We start from the raw sequence: 21,583 nt of genomic DNA on the forward strand, positions 1-21,583 counted from the left end.
CACAAGTTTGCCTGTGACCTGTCCTGCAGAGCCGAGCCTTTCCCAGAGGGGTTTCTCACTCAGATCCCTGCTGCACCCCTTCTCTGGATTGTTGGTCCCAGGAACACAGCTAAAGCAGCCTGGAAGTTTCAAAAAGAATTGTTTTTCCTGAAAAAAAGTAAATAACAGCATGCATGTTAGCGATGAGTATCATGGAGCTGGGACCGTCTTAGGCACTGGGCATCCTGTTTCATCCCCACGAAGACCCTGGCATGCAGGTTCTGTTCTTTTCTACATGTCTCTGGTGGGGAAGCAAAGGTTCAGGGGGCTAAGTGCCGCCACGTGGGAGCTCATCGCCAGCACCGAGTTGGAGACCCCGTGACTCCAGGTCTGTGGTCTTGACTGCTATTCCATCAACCAGAGAAAGTGCATGATCCACATCTTCCCAGCTGGCGGCCAGCCATCCCCCACGACCCGCCCTGTTCTCTGTCCATGTCGCCCCGAGGGCTGGCACCTCCGTCCAGTGCCGCTGGTGTCCACGTGTCCCCATGCACTCATTCTCCCTACAGATGTTAGCCGAGCACTTTCCAGGGGTTACAGAGAGCTGGAAACAACACACGCAAGCTCCTGGTCTGCGTGACATTAGGGGCCTTCTCTGGTCCATGCATTCCTTCAATATTTTGTTCATTGTCAATGTTTCTTGTGCATCCACTCTCTCCTGATCCCATGCTGGCCCTGGGGATACAAGCATGACCAGCCTGATCCTGTCTCAATGGGGTCCTGTCTGGGAGGTGGTGGGTGGACAGTTGCCCCGGGGAGGATCGTCACAGGCAACGTTATTGGGACCATGTGAAGGGAACATGGAGAAGGGGCCTCCCCATTGGGAGTTCTTAACACCCACAAACTCCTAAACTCTCCCTCTGTTCCTGCTTCTCATGTGAAGAAGAAGAACAGTCCAGATAGCATCAAGAACAGCCTCACTCTGCAAGGGGCATGTGGTGCCCCAAAACCTGGCCATGGCCTTTGAGACGCCACCCCATTGTGTGATCCCCCTCTCCATTATAGGGAGCCCCTCTGGTTCCCTGCAGGCTTCTCCTGTTCTGGTATCTGCTGCCCCCTCTTTTCCTCTCCAGGATCTCCCTTGGTGTTTGGTGGGCAAGTCCCCAAAAAAGCTCTAGGCTTGAAAACCAACTGCGGGACCCTCTCATCTGCCTGTCTTGGTGACAGCAGAGGGGCCAAAATTCACGTTCTTCAGCCTCCCTGGGAATGCACTTTGGGTCAGACTTCCAGGGCTTCCTGGAATAATTCACCAATGAGATAGGTTCAGCCCAAGGGTGGAACTCACCTATAATACTCTGTTTGCATGCTCATTCACCAGTCTTAGCTCTGAGAAGACCCACTTTTGGAAAGAGCAAAGGACAAAGGTCATCTCCTTTAAGTTATTCAAAAACCCTCATCCAATCAATATCCATTCACTCAACAAATATTTACTGAGCAAATTGCAACGGCTTCAGTTGGCCCTTCCCTAGGAGAAGCTGCAAAAAGGCTTTAAGCAATGACAAGGCTGCAAATAACAAACACTCCATCAAGGGGTCAAATCGTTTTTAAAAAGAATCTGTTCACTTTCATCACTGCTGAAAAAAATCAATAAAAATCCACCATTCATTCCTCATAAAACTCTTAGTAAACTAAAAATGGAAGGACATTTCTGCCCCATAATCACAGACATGTATCTTAAGCCAACAAGCCTTGAATTTCATGCTCAGAACTTTTTTTGAAAGTTAAATATTTCACCAAATATACAGAATCCTCTAATTTTGTATAAGTGGATTTTACAAACATAAGCATATTAAAAATCAGTGAAGAAAACGACGTTCACTTGGTTATTTCTGGGTTTGGGGATTATGGGTGATTTTGATTTTTTTTTTTTGGTTTGTTTTTATGTGTATTTTCTAAACTCTCTTCATTTTTTTTAATCAGCTCTAAAGTAAAGGGGTCCTTAGAGATGGGACATTTCTCCATATGGGTGTGGGGCTGAGCCTGAGGGGTGGAGGGTGACCGGCCCATCACCATGAATAGCCTGGCCAGCTGGGAAACAGGTGGCTTCCTGCTACCCCTCGTTGGGGAGGGGTGGAGAGGCACACACGTCCACTGCAGATTGGGGTCCCTTTGGACTCTTGAGGGGTTGGGGGATGGCACTCCTGATCTACAAGAACCCCTTGAAGGCCAGACCAGAAGTTAACAATGAAACTGGGCCTTGCCTGTTTCGAAACAAATATTTTCCTCTCTCTCCCTGTACCACAGCAACACAAAAAGGCTCTGTGTGTGCGGGGAGCGAATGTGCATGAGACCCGGAGGCGATCAACTTAATGTAGCTGGATTTCTGTCTCCACGGAGTCTATTCTGGGCCTCTTGACAGATGCTCACTCAGACTGCTTTCCACCGTAGTTCTCGGTCACACATCTTGTTATAATCATGTGTCATCTGGGTACCACGGTAATCTTGCCCTACAATGATACGGTTTCCTAGGCCACCATATCAGCAGGTAAAATCAGCAGAGACATGGCCGGGTATGGTCCAGGCCTGTTTCCAAAGCTGCAGGGCCCCAGACTGAAAATCTCTAGTCCACCCACAACCACGATATTGAGGGGCAGGAGGGGATCAAAGTCCAGGGGTCGGCAGGTAGGAACTACATGGGAAACCTACAGGTATCCGGGGCTTTCTTTGAGCATGCAGGAAGTGTCTTGAGTTGTGGTCACCGCCAACACCATGATACCATGGCAAATAGTCCTAAATTATTGGCTTATTGTCAGCTCTCCTGTCTCTCAAAGGGTCACAAACAGAAAATCCCTAAAATTACACAATTGCTCTCCTCCTGTGTAGGAAGGAAATATAAATCTTGAAGGCCACAAGGGGAGGTGAACAGCAAGCAAATCCTGCAAGGATGGGGGGCAGGGAGAGATACCCTCTCTCTTCCTCGTGCCCTCCGATCGCCCACCCGTGCCTCCCCACGGACAGTTGGCAGCCCAGGGGCAAGAAAGTCTGGGAAACGTGGTTTGCAGGCAGAAGCTCCCAGAACCCAGGGCAGGGACAGGGAAGGACAGGGGAGGACCAGAGTAAAGGGCAAATGGTTAATGCAAGTTACTGGAGGTGACTTACCTACCAAATAGCCACCAAATATTACCCACCAAATAGCCTTGTGCCAGTAGTAAGGGGATGGAGGTCCAGAGGAGACAGAAAGTTCTGGGTGGAAACATTCTGGGAAGATCTGTTGGAGGAGGAGACACTGGAAGGCCAGGTCCTGCTGTCAATAACGAGAAGAAGGAGTAGGGGAGTGAGCCACGCCAGCAGCTCTGAAAACCCCTCTACCTGCTGAGTCCAGTCCCCGCCCAGCAATGACCCTCCCGGGCACTTTAGCTCTGGAATCAGGAAGGTGCAAATGCCCCTCGAAACTTCACCATGCACACTGATCTTGACACGTGTAAAATGAGGAAACACAGTGCCTTGGGAGCGACTGCGTGCCACCCCATAAGCTCTGCCCTATGCAGGCCTGAGGGCTCCAGGGCTGGGACTCCCCTCGTCCAGAGCGAGAGGCTGTGAGCACATGCAGTCCAGGGCAGCACAGGGAGTCCGGCAAAGAGGTGAGCCCCACCCTGCTGCCTGAGCTGCCCCTGAAACCACCACCCAGGCTGGGACAAGGTGCTTGCCAGCAGGAGGCAGGAGCTCTAAGAGGATGCACCAACCTGAAAGAACCAGAGTCTGGACATCCAGTCCCAGCCCTTCCGGAGCTCAACTATCAGAAGGGCAATGCTGGAAGAGAGCAGCGCCCCTTTCCCCCATACTTCTGGAAAACCCACAATATACCACTATTTTATGAGCCAAAGAGGAATCTCGAGCAAAGAGAGCCCAGCCCCCCAGAGCCCTCCTGGGCAGCTCTGAATGACCGTGAGTGGCCCTTCTTCGGCGGTGCCCACCCTCGGGACGAATCGCTCCCGCATCCCCCACCGCCTGCTCGTACTGGTAAGCTCACCCGACTTCGGAAGCTTTCTCCCTGGGTGTCAGCCCTCCTCAGATCTGAGGAGGAGACACCGCAAGGAGAGCTATCTCGAACATTAGTATCTGCATTTAAAAACTCCCAAGGGGTTAAAATCCAATTACTGCCTGGATAGAGCTCTGCTTCTCCATTCTAAATTAATTACCGAACATTCCCATTTTCACCTCCTCTTTCTCCCCCTCGCATTTTCTCAGAAGACGAAAATTGCTGCACAAATCATCATAGTGGAGAGAGCACCATGGGTGAAGGTATTTGTCTTGGGAGAGGGGTGTCCGAGTCACAGCCCTCTGGGGCAGGAGGGGCATCCCCAGATGGTATGGGCAAGGACGCCATCAGGATGGAGCCCAGGAGCCTCACCCAGGACCACCAGGGATGGGCGCACGGTGCAAGTTTTCTAGCCTGTGTGGGACCATGGGATTTGGAAATTCCAGGATAAAGGCTCTCATCCCAGAAATCAGAACAATGTTGGTAGAAGTGAGTGTTCTGCCTGGCATCTTTTCACTTAGCCTTGGAACGCCGTGCCCATTGTCTGCACGCAGAGTGGACCTCCTAACTGCTCCTTGCTCAAGCTAAAGGGGAATCAGGTTCTGTTCCCGAGCACAAGCTGATGTGTCGGAGTGGGCCACCTGGCAGAGGAAGCTTTGCAGGGTGAAACTGTGCCAAGAATAGCCTGTCAAGGACAGGCATCTCTTAGAAAGGATCAATACCCACCAGCCTCACTCCTACTCCTCCCGGGTGAAAGGGACCGTGGTGAGTGAGGTCACCCAGAGCAAGAGAAGGGGGATGGAGGGCAGGTGTGGGCACCATCCTAAGCCAGGACCTGACACCTGTGGAGACAGGAGGTTTTATAGGGGAATCCGTACCCGAGCCCTTTGTCCCACTGCCAGGCCCTCGTAAACGCTCCATCAATACCCGCACTTCATGGTGTTGCAGGGTAGGAGCCACGGGGCCTGTCTGCCCAGGTCGTGTGGCTGGTTCATCTTCCTGCCAGTGTCCAAGGGCACAGCCTTACCACATTAGCCAAAGGTACACACACACTCTCTCCTCCAGGGCTGGGGCAGATTGGCCATGGATCCCACTGGCCAGCAGTCTCCATCTGGCTCTGTGGTTTGAGGACACGGCCTCTCCCTTTCGCAGGAGCCCTGCTTGGACAAGTGGTTTCTCCAAGAATCTGGATGACCCAAGAGAAGGGAATGGGATGAGAGCACATCCCCATGGGGTGCTGAGCAGGTCTGGGATCCTAAAACAGACAGAAGAAGCCAGAAAGAGGAGGGGGCATAGTGAGCACTTACGAGCACCGCATTAAACACCCTCCGTGATGGCTCCTAAGCCTCTCACAGTGGCACTCCAAAGGGGTGTTTTAACCCCAGAACTGAGCAGCTGAGATCAGAGGGCTCAGAAGCCTTGTTCTCGAGCCCCCAGCCAGGAAGTAACACGGATGGGATTTGAAAGCAAGACTGTGGGGCTCCTGAGCATTTTTCTCTACCCCATTCTGTCTCCCAAAGAGGGACATCCAAGGAAGCGAAGACATCGGAGCTCCAGGGTCTAGGCATTCTCCTTCCCCAGACACTCCCCGCCCCCACTGGTGATGGACTTGGAATACCCCGGGGTATACCCCGCCACCATGTCACCTCCACAACCACCTGTCCATCTTCAGGTACCCTCTCCTGGGCTTCCAGAATTCAGAGCAACCTCAGGGTCCACCAGTGCCCAGCATCAGCTTGCCAGGACCCCGAAGTCCAGGACAGCTAGAGCCAGTCTGAGCTTTGGAGAAGGGGGTGCTCCCCCACCCTGGCCTGACTGCCGTGGTGGCTCATGGCTCACTGGCAGCTCCAGGGCAGGTGCCCCAGGGACGTCTGGGACATCCAGGCCGTCCATGTTTCCCAGAGGAAACATGTTCTGTTCTCACCTACACACTCAGGACAAATACAGAACTAATATCTATTGAGTATTTCCTACGTGCCCAGACTTTATGCATTATTTTATTCTATCCCCACGACAACACTGCAAGGTAGGTATTATATTATTCTTAATCATTATATTATACCATACTAAATTATACTATATTATATTATATATATTATTCCTATTTTTATTCTACTTTTAAGAAAACAAAGGCCCAGAGAAACAAAATAAACTAATAAAGCCGTGTGGTGAGCAGTAGAATCCAGGTCTGTGTTATCCCAAATCTATGTTCCTGATCCCTTGGCCAAAATTAAATAATATGCAGATATTATAATCTAATACAAACATATCACTATAGTGTCTGAACACACTGTATGCGTATATATGGATATATATACACTCATTTTGTGAGTGTGTTCTTATGCATATGCACATATATCACATAAAATAAATATATGTATACCTAGAAATGAAACAAATACATACACACACATAGAAATATATGTATATACACATATATTTTCCATTTATTTACACACACTTACTTACTTCTCTTGGGATTCAGTCCAGATGCCAGAACGATACTATTGCTTAGACAGCTTGAGTGGTTTAACTCAAATTATTTTTATAATCAAGTTATTTAAATAAGCATAAATATAGAGCTAGGTGCAAACTGCTTATGTTTATAGCTCTCATGCAACTATAGAAACAAAATAAATTCAAATATGAATAAAGCTATAAAACCAATAGATCTCAAATTAACATCATGAAGGTGACTGACAATGCTTTTGGCTGGAACTAAATACGCCATGTATTTGTTGTCCGAGGATTGAGCCTTTGGTTCGGAGCATGATGGGCCACCAGTTCATTCGTCATTATCACTGTCTTTAACTTTTTTTTAACAGTAAACTCATTTTTAACCATCGATCCATTATTTTTATGGAGCAATGTGTTTAAAAAGAGCAACACGAAATTTATTTCTGAAAAAAAAATTCTGTAAAGACTGTTTAACTTGAAATTCTTCATGGAATGTTGGCTCTCATGTGGCTGCTTCAGGCAGGACCAGGTAGGACTGGTTTTGGCATCAGGTATCTTGTCCTGAGTGATGGCAGCGACTCCCAGCCCATGGGGCACTATGGGGCACGCAACTTCCCCACTGTCTTCTCTCTTCCTAGTTCTTTGGAGGCCCCACAGTGAAGGTGAGTCACCTTTGCTGGGGCCCAACTCCAGCAGAGCAAATGCAAACATAGAAACCATGCATTCGTGTGAGGCAGCCCTTCCCAGGATTCAGGCTGCACTCCCCGCTGTCCTGGGTTCCGATTCACTGAAAAGGCATCATTTACAAAAGCCTCACGGAACTCCAAGGCCACTGGGAGCACATCCCAGACCCTCTCCAACACCTGCAAGTCTGAGATGTACTGCAGAAATTATGAATCCCCTAAAAGCTTGCTCCAGAACCCCAAATTAGTGTCCCGGGACCGATAGGGAACAGGTGGAAATTCAGCAGTGGAGACATCTTGCTGGAGCATTTGTTACCAGGGTTTTGTTTTCGTCACAATATGGCTCCAATTAAAAACAAAAGGCGAGATTCAGCAGTGAGCATCCTGCTTGGCGGTGTCTCTACAGAGAGTCACATCAGGACATCAGGGTAGGAATAATACCACATCTGGTGAAGGGGGCTGTGGCTCCATTATCCAGTCCAAGAAAGGGCCCACCTCTGTCACCTCTGCAGTCAATCAGACGGTGGGTGTCTTAGTCGGCTCAGCTGCCATAACGAGACACCGCAGACAGGGGCTTGAACAGCAGAAATCTGTTCTCCCACAGTCCTGGAGGCTGGAAGTCTAAGACCACGATGTTGGCAGGGCTGGTTGCTTCTGAAACCTCTCTCCTTGGTGTGCAGATGGCCGTCTCTTCCCCGTGTGCTCGCGTGGTCTTCCTCTTGTGTGTGTGTGTCTGTGTCCCCGTGTGTCTCTATCCCCATCTTCTGTCCTTAAAAGGACTCTAGTCAGATTGGATTAGGACTCATCCATATGACCTCATTTTACCTTAATTACCTCTGTAAAGACCCTGTCTCCAAATACTCTCACTATCTCAGGTCGTGGGGTTAGAACTTCAACACAAGCATGGGAGGATGGGGTACACGATTCAGCCCATAACTCATTGCCTAAGCCTGACACCTGCTGGACAGATGGCCCCCAAGGGCCTACAACGTGGGATCTCCTCGTGGAGGGGACAGTTGGTTACAGCAACTCGTGACTTGAAATGTCTCAAAATTAAGGAAGGGGTTGGGGAAACGCGGAGAGGGCCAGAGCCACTGGAGTGAACCAGAACATCTCCACAGAGTGGCCGTGAGCCGTTTCTGCACACACAGAAAGGAAATCTGAGCATTTCTCTAATTACTGCAGGTTATTAGCCCTCCTCAACATTTTCAGAAAGAAGAGCACCTCGAGGACAACATCAATCATGGAAATCCACTCCCCGCCTGGCACAGGCTGGAGGAAGGAGGGGGCCCTGGAAGAGAGAGGCATGGCCGGGGCCCTGCTCTCCTGCTGGCCACCTCTATCTGATTGCAGCGGGCAGTCCAGACTCCTCCCCTGGGCTCAGCTGAAAATGCTCCACAAGCACCAAAAGACCCGGGGTGGGGGGTAGCCATGGGACCGGAGAGGAGGGCACGGGGTTTAAACACATTTTCCAAAGCAGATTCCCAAAGGTGAAGTCAGAATTTCCAGGAACACAGGTACAAGTTCGTCGCTATTACCACTCGTATTTCTCACCTCTCACCGCAAAAAGGGTAACAGGGCAGCTTGCCCAACACACCTGTCTCCATGGACCTATTCATAGCAAAGCACAGACCTAATTAAAAAAATCCTGGTCTATGGCAGGGGTTCTCAGCCTTGGCTTACGTTGTACTCCACTGATCTCATTGGGGAAGCTCTGGGGTTTTCAATGCTCCCTCCAAGTTGCATTCATGAACCCCAAATGGAAAGTCACTGGTCCACAGGAAATAGCAGAAACTTCCATGGTATACTGATAAGGTAGGGCTGCCATAAGAAAGCACCACGGGGGGGGCGGAGCAAGATAGCAGAGGAGGAGGAGACCGGGATTTCATCTGGTCTCAGGAATTCAGCTGAATAGGGATCAAACCATTCTGAACACCTACGAACTCAACAGGAGATCGAAGAGGAGAGTAGCAACAACTCTCTGAACAGAGAAGCAACCACTTACTGGAAGGTAGGGCGTGCGGAGAAGTGAATCCGAGGTGATATTCAGGAGGATAGACGGCAGGGAAGGGCCCTCCATCCCCCACTTCTGGCAAGTGAGAGAGCCGCGGAGCACAAATTCGGAACTTTTAGAAGTAGGCTCCGCTGAGGGACGTCGCTCCAGTGGCTAAGCGGGGGGTGGAACCCTCGCGGGACAGTGTGGTCTCAGGACCCTCGGGGTCACAGAAAGACCGGGGGTGCCTGAGTGTGGTAGAGCTCCCAGGGATCAGAGCGGGGAAGCCGGCTGCAGAGACGGAGCGGAGGCGCGGGCTCTCAGCTCGGGGTGGCCATAAACTGTGATCCGCGGCCCAATCGGGCCACTGCTCCTCCAGCAGGGATGCCACAAGCGGCAGATCCGGGGAGACTCCCCCTCTTCCCCTGGGAGGAGTGGCACGGGAGCGCACCGCAGGGATCTGCTGGGTTTGGAGACTCCACACGGGGTCGGGAGCCAGAGATAGAAACACTCAGTCACAGGCCAAGTGAGCACGGAGTGTGGCCGGAGACCGGGGACACGGGAGTGACTGCTTTTCTCTGGGTGCGCACTGAGGAGTGGGGCCCCGAGTTCTCGGCTCCTCCAGGCGGAGGTTGGGAGGCCACCATTTTCACCCTGGTCCTCCAAAGCTGTACCGAGAGCTTGCAGGAAACAAAAGCTCCTGAGAGCAAACCCAAGCAGATTGCTTAGCCCGGACCAACAAGGGCGGGGCAATTCCGCCTCCGGCAAAGACATTTGGGAACCACGGCAACAGGCCCCTCCCCCAGAAGATCAGCACGAACAGCCAGCAAGCCAAGACCAAGTTTACCGATCAAGGAGAATGGGAGAACTCCAGCGCTAGGGGAATACTGCACATAGAATTCATGGCTTTTTTACCATGATTCATTAGTTTTTCAAAGTTAATTTCTTTAACTTTTTTTTGAATTTTTCTTTTTCCCTTTTTCAACCAACATCTTATCAATCACTTTTTAAAAAAAAAAAACATTTTTTATTTTTAATTTTTAAAGTCATATTTTATCCCTTCATAGTAGTTACCCTTATTTTTGGCATATATATATAAGTTGTTCTCTCTTTAAAATTTTGAGATACAGTTTCCTCTAACAGATCAAAATATACCTTAAATCACTAGTGTATGGCTCTGTTCTAGTCTCCTACCTGATCACATTCTCTCCCTTTTTTGTTCTTTTTTTTTTAAATCTTCTTTCTTTTTTCAAACAACTTCTTATCAATTCCTTTATAAAATCTTTTATAATTTTCATCTTTACAGTCATCTTCCATCCCTTCATTGTATCAATCCTTATTTTGTACATATATAAGTCTTTCTTCCTTTAAAATTTTAGGAGACACTTTTTTCTAACAGACCAAAATACACGCAAAATCTAGTGTGTGGCACTGATCTATGCACTAGCCTGATCATATTTGATCATATTCTGTTTTTTTTGTTTTGTTCTGTTTTTGTTTGTTTTTATCTTTTCCTTTTTCTTTTTTTTCCTCTTTCTTTTTTCTTTCTTTCCCGTTTTTTTCCCCTGGTTCCAGGTCTTTTCTGATTTGTATAGAGTATATTTCCTGGGGACGTTGTTAACCTGTTAGCATTTTGTTCTCTCATTCATCTATTCTCCTCTGGACAAAATGACAAGACGAAAAAAATCACCTCAGCAAAAAGAACAAAAGGTAGTACCATCTGCCAGGGACCTACTCAGTACGGACATTAGTACGATGTCAGACCTAGAGTTCAGAATCATGACTTTAAAGATACTAGCTGGGCTTGAAAAAAGCGTGGAAGTTATTAGAGAAACCCTTTCTGGAGAAATAAAAGAACTAAAATCTAACCAAGTCGAAATCAAAAAGACTATTAATGAGGTGCAATCAAAAATGGGGGCACTAACTGCTAGGATAAATGAGGCAGAAGAGAGAATCAGTGATATAGAAGACCAAATGATGGAAAATAAAGAGGCTGAGAAAAAGAGAGAGAAACAACTACAGGATCACGAGGGCAGAATTCGAGAGATAAGCGATACGATAAGACGAAACAACATTAGAATCATTGGGATCCCAGAAGAAGAAGAGAGAGAGAGGGGCAGAAGGTGTATTGGAGCAAATTATAGCAGAGAGCTTCCCTAATGTGGGGAAGGAAACAGGCATCAAAATCCAGGAGGCACAGAGAACCCCTCTCAAAATCAATAAAAATGGGTCAACACCCCGACATCTAATAGTAAAACTTACGAGTCTCAGAGACAAAGAGAAAATCCTGAAAGCAGCTCGGGAGAAGAGATATGTAACCTACAATGGTAGAAACACTAGATTGGCAACAGACCTATCCACAGAGACCTGGCAGGCCAGAAAGGACTGGCATGATATCTTCAGAGCAGTAAACGAGAAAAATATGCAGCCCAGAATACTATATCCAGCAAGGCTGTCATTGAAAATAGAAGGAGAGATAAAAAGCTTCCAGGACAAACAAAAACTAAAGGAATTTGCAAACACGAAACCAGCCCTCCAAGAAATATTGAAAGGGGTCCTCTAAGCAAAGAGAGAGCCTAAAAGCAGCATAGATCAGAAAGGAACACAGACAATATACAGTAACAGTCACCTTACAGGCAATACAATGGCACTAAATTCATATCTTTCAATAGTTACCCTGAATGTAAATGGACTAAATGCCCCAATCAAAAGACACAGGTTATCAGATTGGATTAAAAAACAAGACCCATCAATATGCTCTCTGCAAGAGACTCATTTTAGACCCAAAGACACCCCCACATTGAAAGTGAGGGGGTGGAAAACCATTTACCATGCTAATGGACACCAAAAGAAAGCTGGGGTGGCCATCCTTATATCAGACAATTTAGATTTTAAACCAAAGACTGTAATAAGAGATGAAGAAGGACACTATATCCTACTTAAAGGGTCTATCCAACAAGAAGATCTAACAATTGTAAATATCTATGCCCCTAACATGGGAGCAGCCAATTTTATAAGGAAATTAATAACAAAAGCAAAGAAACACATTGACAACAATACAATAATAGTGGGGGACTTTAACAGCCCCCTGACTGAAATGGACAGATCATCAAAGCAAAAGATCAACAAGGAAATACACTTTAAATGAAACACTGGACCAAATGGACTTCACAGACATATTCAGAACATTCCACCCCAAAGCAACGAATACACCCTCTTCTCTAGTGCCCATGGAACATTCTCCAGAATTGATCACATCCTAGGTCACAAATCAGGTCTCAACCAGTACCAAAAAATTGGGATTATTCCCTGCATATTTTCAGACCACAATGCTTTGAAACTAGAAGTCAATCACAAGAAGAAAGTCGGAAAGAACTCAAATACATGGAGGCTAAAGAGCATCCTACTAAAGAATGAATGGGTGAACCAGGAAATTAAAGAAGAATTAAAAAAATTCATGGAAACCGATGAAAATGAAAACACAACTGTTCAAAATCTTTGGGATACAGCAAAGGCAGTTCTGAGAGGAAAGTATATAGGAATACAAGCCTTTCTCAAGAAACAAGAAAGGTCTCAAATACACAACCTAATCCTACACCTAAAGGAGCTAGAGAAAAAACAGCAAATAAAGCCTAAACCCAGCAGGAGAAGAGAAATAATAAAGATCAGAACAGAAATCAATGAAATAGAAACCAAAAGAACAGTAGAACAGATCAACGAAACTAAGAGCTGGTTCTTTGAAAGAATTAACAAGATTGATAAACCCCTGGCCAGACTGATCAAAAAGAAAAGAGAAATGATCCAAATCAACAAAATTATGAATGAAAGAGGAGAGATCACAACCAACACCAAAGAAATACAAACAGTTATAAGAACATATTATGAGCAACTCTATGCCAGCAAATTAGATAACCTGGAAGAAATGGGTGCATTCCTAGAGATGTATCAATTACCAAAATTGAACCAGGAAGAAATAGAAAACGTGAACAGACCTATAACCACTAAGGAAATTGAAGCAGTCATCAAAAATCTCCCAAGAAACAAAAGCCCAGGGCCAGACGGCTTCCCAGGGGAATTCTATCAAACAATTAAAGGAGAATTAATACCTATTCTCCTGAAACTGTTCCAAAAAAAAGAAATGGAAGAAAAACTTCCAAACTCATTTTATGAGGCCACCATTACCTTGATCCCAAAACCAGACAAAGACCCCATCAAAAAGGAGAATTACAGACCAATATCCTTGATGAACATGGATGCAAAAATTCTCACCAAAATACTAGCCAATAGGATCCAACAGTACATTAAAAGGATTATTCACCAGGACCAAGTGGGATTTATCCCTGGGATGCAAGTTTGGTTCAACATCCACAAATCAATCAACATGATACAATACATTAACAAAAGAAAGAACAAGAATCATATGATCCTCTCAATAGATGCAGAAAAAGCATTTGACAAAGTACAGCATCCTTTCTTGATCAAAACTCTTCAGAGTATAGGGATAGAGGGTACATACCTCAATATCATAAAAGCCATCTATGAAAATCCTACAGTGAATATCATTTTCAATGGGGAAAAGCTGAGAGCTTTTCTCCTAAGGTCAGGAATGCGTCAGGGATGTCCACTCTCACCACTGCTGTTCAACATAGTATTAGAAGTCCTAGCCACAGCAATCAGACAACAAAAAGAAATCAAAGGCATCCAAATCGGCAAAGAGGAAGTCAAACTCTCACTCTTTGCAGATGATATGATACTGTATGTGGAAAACCCAAAAGACTCCACCCCAAAACTGCTAGAACTCATACAGGAATTCAGTCAAGTAGCAGGCTATAAAATCAATGCACAGAAATCAGTGGCATTCCTATACACCAACAACAAGACAGAAGAGAGACAAATCAAGGAGTCGATCCCATTCACAACTGCACACAAAACCATAAGATACCTAGGAATAAATTTAACCAAAGAGGCAAAGGATCTGTACTCAGAAAACTATAAAATACTCGGGAAAGAAATTGAAGAAGACACAAAGAAATGGAAAAACGTTCCATGCTCATGGATTGGAAGAACCAACATTGTGAAGATGTCAATGCTACCTAGAGCAATCTACACATTCAATGCAATCCCCATCAAAATACCATCCACTTTTTTCAAAGAAATGGAACAAATAATCCTAAAATTTGTATGGAACCAGAAGAGACCCCAAATAGCCAGAGAAATATTGAAAAAGAAAAGCAAAGCTGGCGGCATCACAATTCCGGACTTCCAGCTCTATAACAAAGCTGTCATCATCAAGACAGTATGGTACTGGCACAAAAACAGACACATAGATCACTGGAACAGAATAGAGAGCCCAGAAATGGACCCTCAACTCTATGTTCAACTCATCTTTGACAAAGCAGGAAAGAATGTCCAATGGAGAAAAGACAGTCTCTTCAACAAATGGTGTTGGGAAAATTGGACAGCCACATGCCGAAGAATGAAACTGGAGCATTTCCTTACACCACACACAAAAATAGACTCCAAATGGTTGAAAGACCTAAACGTGAGACAGGAGTCCATCAAAATCCTAAAGGAGAACACAGGCAGAAACCTCTTCGACCTCAGCCGCAGCAACTTCCTCCTAGAAACATCACCAAAAGCAAGGGAAGCAAGGGCAAAAATGAACTATTGGGATTTCATCAAGATAAAACGCTTTTGCACAGCAAAAGAAATAGTCCACAAAACCAGAAGACAACCGACAGAATGGGAGAAGATATTTGCAAATGACATATCAGATAAAGGGCTAGTATCCAAAATCTATAAAGAACTTATCAAACTCAACACCCAAAGAACAAATAATCCAATCAAGAAATGGGCAGAAGACATGAACAGACATTTTTCCAAAGAAGACATCCAACTGGCCAACAGACACATGAAAAAGTGCTCAACATCGCTTGGCATCAGGGAAATCCAAATCAAAACCTCAATGGGGTACCACCTCACACCCGTCAGAATGGCTAAAATTAACAAGTCAGGAAACGACAGATGTTGGCGGGGATGCGGAGAAAGGGGAACCCTCCTACACTGTTGGTGGGAATGCAAGCTGGTGCAGCCACTCTGGAAAAGAGTATGGAGGTTCCTCAAACAGTTGAAAATAGAGCTACCACACGATCCAGCAATTGCACTACTGGGTATTTACCACAAAGACACAAATGTAGGGATCCGAAGGGGTACGTGCAGCCCAATGTTTATAGCAGCAATGTCCACAATAGCCAAACTGTGGAAAGAGCCAAGATGCCCATCGACAGATGAATGGATGAAGAAGCAGTGGTATATATACACAATGGAATATTATGCAGCCATCAAAAGGAATGAGATCTTGCCATTTGCAACGACGTGGATGGACCTGGAGGGTGTTATGCTGAGCGAAATAAGTCAATCAGAGAAAGACATGTATCATATGACCTCACTGATATGAGGAATTCTTAATCTCAGGAAACAAACTGAGTGTTACTGGAGTGGTTGGGGGTGGGAGGGATGGGGTGGCTGGGTGATAGACATTGGGGAGGGTATGTGCTATGGCGAGTGCTGTGAATTGTGCAAGACTGTTGAATCACAGATCTGTACTTCTGAAACAAATAACGCAACATATTTTAAGAAATAAGAAAAAGAAGAAGATAACAGGAGAGGAAGAAAAGGGGAGTATGTCAGAGGGGGAGACGAACCAGGAGAGATGATGGACTCTGAAAAACAAACTGAGGGTTCTAGAGGGGAGGAGGGTGGGGGGATGGGTTAGCCTGGTGATGGGTATTAAAGAGGGCACGTTCTGCGTGGAGCACAGGGTGTTACGCACAAACAATGAATCATGGAACACTGCATCAAAAACTAATGATGTAGTCTTCTTCCTGCCTTGTTTTCGGCCTTTTTGCTCTCAGAGCCGCTGATAGCAAGATGTCTTCGGGAAATGCCAAAATTGGGCATCCTGCCCCCAACTTCATAGCCACGGCTGTTATGCCAGATGGCCAGTTCAAAGATCTCAGCCTATCTGACTACAAAGGAAAATACATTGTGTTCTTCTTTTACCCTCTTGACTTCACCTTTGTGTGCCCCACGGAGATCATTGCTTTCAGTGACAGGGCAGAAGAATTTAAGAAACTCAACTGTCAAGTGATTGGTGCTTCTGTGGATTCTCATTTCTGTCACCTGGCATGGATCAACACACCCAAGAAACAAGGAGGACTGGGACCCATGAATATTCCCTTGGTATCAGACCCCAAGCGTACCATTGCTCAGGACTATGGAGTCTTAAAGGCTGATGAAGGCATCTCCTTCAGGGGCCTCTTTATCATTGACGATAAAGGTATCCTTAGGCAGATCACGGTAAATGACCTTCCTGTAGGGCGCTCTGTGGATGAGACTCTGCGACTGGTTCAGGCCTTCCAGTTTACTGACAAGCATGGGGAAGTGTGCCCAGCTGGCTGGAAGCCTGGCAGTGATACCATCAAGCCTGATGTTCAGAAGAGCAAAGAATATTTCTCTAAGCAGAAGTGAGCGCCGGGTCGTTTTAGGGCTGGGCTGCAGTGGGTGGCCATGAAAACAAAATCTCTCTTGTATTATTGTCATGCTTAGAACATAAGACTTTAGACTGTGCAGATGTGGTATGGGGACAGGACAGGCCTTTTCTGCAGGGGTTGGGGAGGCCAGCCTTTCTTTTCTGGAGAGAAGGGCCTGAGCTGTTATGGGGCAGGCCAACTGTATGTACAGTAGCAGGGCATCACGTTTTGTCTTTTGTTTCTATTAAACTTGAACCGAGAAAAAAAAAAAAAAAAAAAAAAAAAAAAAAAACTAATGATGTAATGTATGGTGATTAACATAACAATAAAAAATTTTAAAAAAGAAAGCACCACAGTCTGGGGGACTTAAGCAACAAAAGTTTATTTTCTCACAGTTCTGGAGGATAAAGTCTGAGATCATGGTATCAGCTGGTTTGACCTTGTCCTGAGGCTTCCCTCCCTGGCATGTGGACGGCCATCCCTCCCACGGTCTTCCTTTTGTGTGTGTCTGTGTCCCGATCTTTTCTTCTTACAAGGGCACCCCCTAATGACTTCATTTCACCTTCATTACTTCTCTAAATAAGACCCAGTCTCCAAATACACATTCTGAGGTCCTGGGGCTTAAGACATCAAGACATAAATTTGAGGGCAGGGGGCATAACTCCACCCATAACACATGGCTTTGGAAATCTTGCTCATCTTCATACTCTACTATAGGGTTTCTCAAGAGCAGCACCATTGACACTTGGGGCCTGATAATTCTTTGCTGAGGGGCTGTCCCATGCACCATAGGATGTTTAGCAACATCCTTGGCCTCCACCCACTGGATGTCAGTAGCACCTGCCCTCCTGTCTCAGCAACCATGCAAGTCTCCAGACAGTGCCAAGTGTTATGAGCGGAAGGGAAAAGTCATGCCCAGTGAAGAGCTACTGCTCTAGGGAAGGGCTTTCCCAAGGGCTCTAAGAGGAACACTGATTCCATGGGATGCTCTGCAAAAAAGGGAAGTATTTATTCTTTCAATGAATATTTGTTAGACCTGCACTATACTTGGAACTGGGGATGTGACTGGCATCAACACAGACGAGTCTCTCTCTGTGTAGACTACACAGCATAGGAAATCACAATTAGGGAAAAGTGCTATATCAGAAAAAGCACAGGTTCAGAGACAGAAATACTTACATGAAGATGGATGACCACCTCTTTTATAATAGCTTTATTAAGCTATAATTCATGCATCATACAATTCGCTCGTTTAAAGTGTACAGTTTAATGGTTTTTAGTACACTCATCAGAGTCAGTTTTAGGACATTTTCACCATCCCAAAAACCACTCTATCCCCATAAGCAGTCCCTCCCCATTTCCCCTCAATCTGTCCCCCAGCTCCTGGCAACCAGCAATCTCCTTTCAGTGTCAATGAATTTACCTATTCTGGAGGTTTTGTATAAATGGAATCATATAGTAGGTGACATTTTGTGACTGACTTCTTGCATTCAGCATGTCTTCAAAGTTCATCTACACTGTAGCGTGTGATCAATCCTCCATTTCTTGTCATTGCTAAATAATATCCCACTATATAGACGTTGCTCATTCTATATGCCCTTTGATCAGTTGATGGGTATTTGGGGGTACTTCCACGTTTTTGACCATTATAAATACCATGAACATCCATGTGCAAGATTTCATGTGCATGCATGTCTTCGTTTCTGCTGTGCATCTACCTCAGAGTGGAATTGCTGGATTATATGGTGACTCTATGTTTAGGCATTTGAGGAAACTCCATTCTGCACCATTTTAGGGCATGATTTTACATTTCTACCAGCAGGGCATGAGGGCTATGATTCTTCCACGCCCTCTTCAACACTTACTATTGTCTTTTTGCTGATAGCCATCCTAGTGGGTGTGAAGTGGTCTCTCACTGTGGTTTAAATTTGAATTTCTGTAATTGCTAATGATGTCGAGCATCTTCTCATGTGCTTTGGGGCCATTTATGTATCTTCTTTGGAGAAGGGTCTAGTCAGATCCTCTAGCCATCTTTAAATGGGTAAATATTGTCTTTTTATTACTGAGTTGTGAGAGTTCTTTATATATTCTAGATGCAAGTCCTTTATGAAAAATATGATTTGCAAAAACTTTTCCCATTCAGTAGGTTGTCTTTTCACTTTCTGGATGGTGTCCTTAAAGCACAAAAGCTTTCAATTTTGATGAGTTTCAATGTAACCGTTTCTTTTGTTGCTTGTGGGACCCTCTGGTTTTCTGAGCTCGCCTCCCCAGGTGTAGAGTCTCTGCCCTGTGAGCAAGCTGAGTGAGGAGGATGGGGGCACCAGCACTCTCAGCCTGACACACCTGGAGTAGAGTCTCCACCCACAAGCGGGGCTGGTGGAGGAAGGATGTTCCTCACCTGTCAGTGTCACTAGGAATCAGCATCTCCCAGCTGAGTCGGAGGGGATGAGACAGTCTGGCCACCTGCCCCTCCTTGTGAGATGCCATAGCACAATCCCTGACAGGGTGCTGGGGGGCGAAGGGGTCCCATCTTCCTGGCCACACCCCACAGAAGGCAGCCTCTGCCACAGCATGCTGGTGGGGAGCATGTGACTCAAGTGCCACAGACTTACTGTTCTTACCAGGTTTGGGTAGAATGAATTTTCCTGAACAAATTCTTCTTCATTTGCTGTGTGCCCTTGGGACAATTTCCAGGGAACTCAAACGACTTTTTTTTCTGGTTTTCACAGGTTTTCCTTGTTTCATCAAAAAATAGGTCTGTGGAGCTCCTCATGCTGCCACCATCTTAACAGCCACCTTTTTAAGAGGGGAGGTTTCCTGGTGTCTCAGTTGAGCTGAAGGATGGAAAAAAGACAGACAGGCACACAGGGAGAGTCTGGGTGCTGCAGGCTGGGGAGACCACCCACAATGAGATCCTAAAGCAGAACGGAATTTGTACAAAGAATGACAGGAAGCCCGGCGCGGTGATTCTGGTTTAGCATGATGGACAGAACACACGTACTTAGCTCTGCTTCCTCCCAAAACCCCACCGAAATAACAAGAAAGGAATAAAAGAAGCATAAACACACAATAAGATCGTGAGGATAGGACAGAGAAACGAGTTGGCAACATTTTGGAAGTGAAAGAGCAGATGTTCAAATGGCCTGGGTTTAGCCGACTAAGAAAGCCAGGATCTAAGCCTGCTGGGGAAGAGGGTGAGCCAGTTTGTATCCAAGACCCCCAGAGAAGCTCAGGCTTGCAGGTACCAGTGATTCTAAGGGAGGCACAAGAAGAAAACAGAGCTGAAAACAGAAGGACAGCTTTGCCCAGGAGCAGTTCAACCCCAAGGGGTTGACTACCCCCGAAATCAAGGGACAGTCTTCCATCCCCATTGAAAATGGAGGTCCCTGGTCTGCCCATCTGAGCATAAGGATAAAACACTGAATGAAAAATGGGTAAAGTCTACTTGCTGAACCAAGGGTCCACACCCTCCCTCTCTCTGCGCCCTGCGTGCCCACGACCCTAGATGGCAGGTGCTTTCCTGGGAGGGATACTGGTTCCAGGAGTGTGACCTGCCTCATCAGCCCCTCCAGAACCAGCCCCACCACCCATGCAGATCTTTCACGGAAGTGTGGAGTCTTTTTATTTTTATTCTTATCTTTGTTTTGCACCTCACTCGTAAATGTAACCACACAAATATTTTAGGAAAGCCTGCAACATAAAAGTCAAGAGACCAAAAGAAGTCAGCACAAGTAAGGAACTCAAAGGAGACAGAAATAATGCAAGAAGCCAGAGAGGGCTTCACGTATGTAAAACTGATGACATCCCAAATATAAGGGAATATACCATAACTTGAAAACAACGGAATGTTCCCTTTAAAAAGGAACACATTCAGAGAACAGGGAAAAGCTTTTAGAAATTAAAAATATGACAATAGAAATTAAAATTTGAATAAGAGGGTGGGAAAATGAAGTTGAGAGAATTTCCTGGGAAGAAGTACAGCAATGCAAAGGTGGAAAATGGCTGAGAAAAGAAAATTAGAGGATCCATCTGCTTAATGTCTTACTGACAGAAATTCCAGAAAGGGGATGCAAAAAATAAGAGGAGAAAAACATTTTGCAGGAAGGAAGGATTGGAGTTTCTAAGCTGAGGGGAACCTATTGAGCACACAGCACAATAACGGAAAGGACCCACGCAAGGCTCGTGCTGGTACGATTTCAGAACACTGGGGGGTTAAGAGATGTTGTAGATGCTTCCAGAAGACAAAGCCAGCTGCCTAAACACCAGGAATCAAAATGGTGTTGGATTCTCGGGAGATTTTGGAGGAACACCTGCAGAGTTCAGAAGGAAAATCTCCAGCCCAGACGTCTATACCCACCCGAAATACAAACCAAGTACGAGGGTGGAAGAGAGATGTTTCAGACCTGGGACACCTCAAACAATTAAGCTCCCATGTCCCTTTTTCTATAGGGCCATTGGAAGATTGGTTCTAGTGAATCATGAGGGAGAAGACCTGAGTCCCAGGAGGTGAGGGCCTGTGCTGGGTGACAGCAAAGGAAGTCCCCACACCAAACCTATGCAGCAACACACCTAGAGAGCGACCCGTCCACCTCGGAGGAAGAGGAAGGAGACCCTGGGAGCGATACCTCCCCAAAAGATAAAAACAGAGCTATTAGCCTACCTGAGATTCTTGGCCAAAATGCAAGTCGTTTTATAACTCCGGTCGACTGTTTGGGGACACATTAGTGATAGGTGCATGCAAGCCCAGCAAATGAAAATCCGGGTGGTTATTCATTCTAGGGAAAACATGAAGTTGATCAGGAAAGGAAATGCAATCATAGAACTACTTTGTGGCTCAGCTGTGAATAATAATTACATAATTATGTAAATGCTGAATATTGATCTAACCACAAATTATGCT

General features: G+C 46.0%; 1 protein-coding gene across 1 annotated transcript; it reads left to right on the top strand.

Annotated features, from left to right (window-relative positions):
- The first annotated feature begins 16,032 nt into the window (after positions 1-16,032).
- On the top strand, positions 16,033-16,944 carry LOC118356910 (peroxiredoxin-1). The gene has a single exon (XM_035727211.1). The coding sequence runs from the start codon at positions 16,082-16,084 to the stop codon at positions 16,679-16,681; it is 600 nt and encodes a 199-aa protein (XP_035583104.1). The 5' UTR covers positions 16,033-16,081; the 3' UTR covers positions 16,682-16,944.
- The last annotated feature ends 4,639 nt before the right edge of the window (positions 16,945-21,583 follow it).

Source organism: Zalophus californianus, chromosome 4, assembly GCF_009762305.2.
Source record: "Zalophus californianus isolate mZalCal1 chromosome 4, mZalCal1.pri.v2, whole genome shotgun sequence".
Taxonomy (NCBI): domain Eukaryota; kingdom Metazoa; phylum Chordata; class Mammalia; order Carnivora; family Otariidae; genus Zalophus; species Zalophus californianus.

What these genes read in the sequence shown, in the direction of transcription:
- LOC118356910 (XM_035727211.1), top strand. Translation starts at nt 16,082, where the DNA reads ATGTCTTCGGGAAATGCCAAAATTGGGCATCCTGCCCCCAACTTCATA.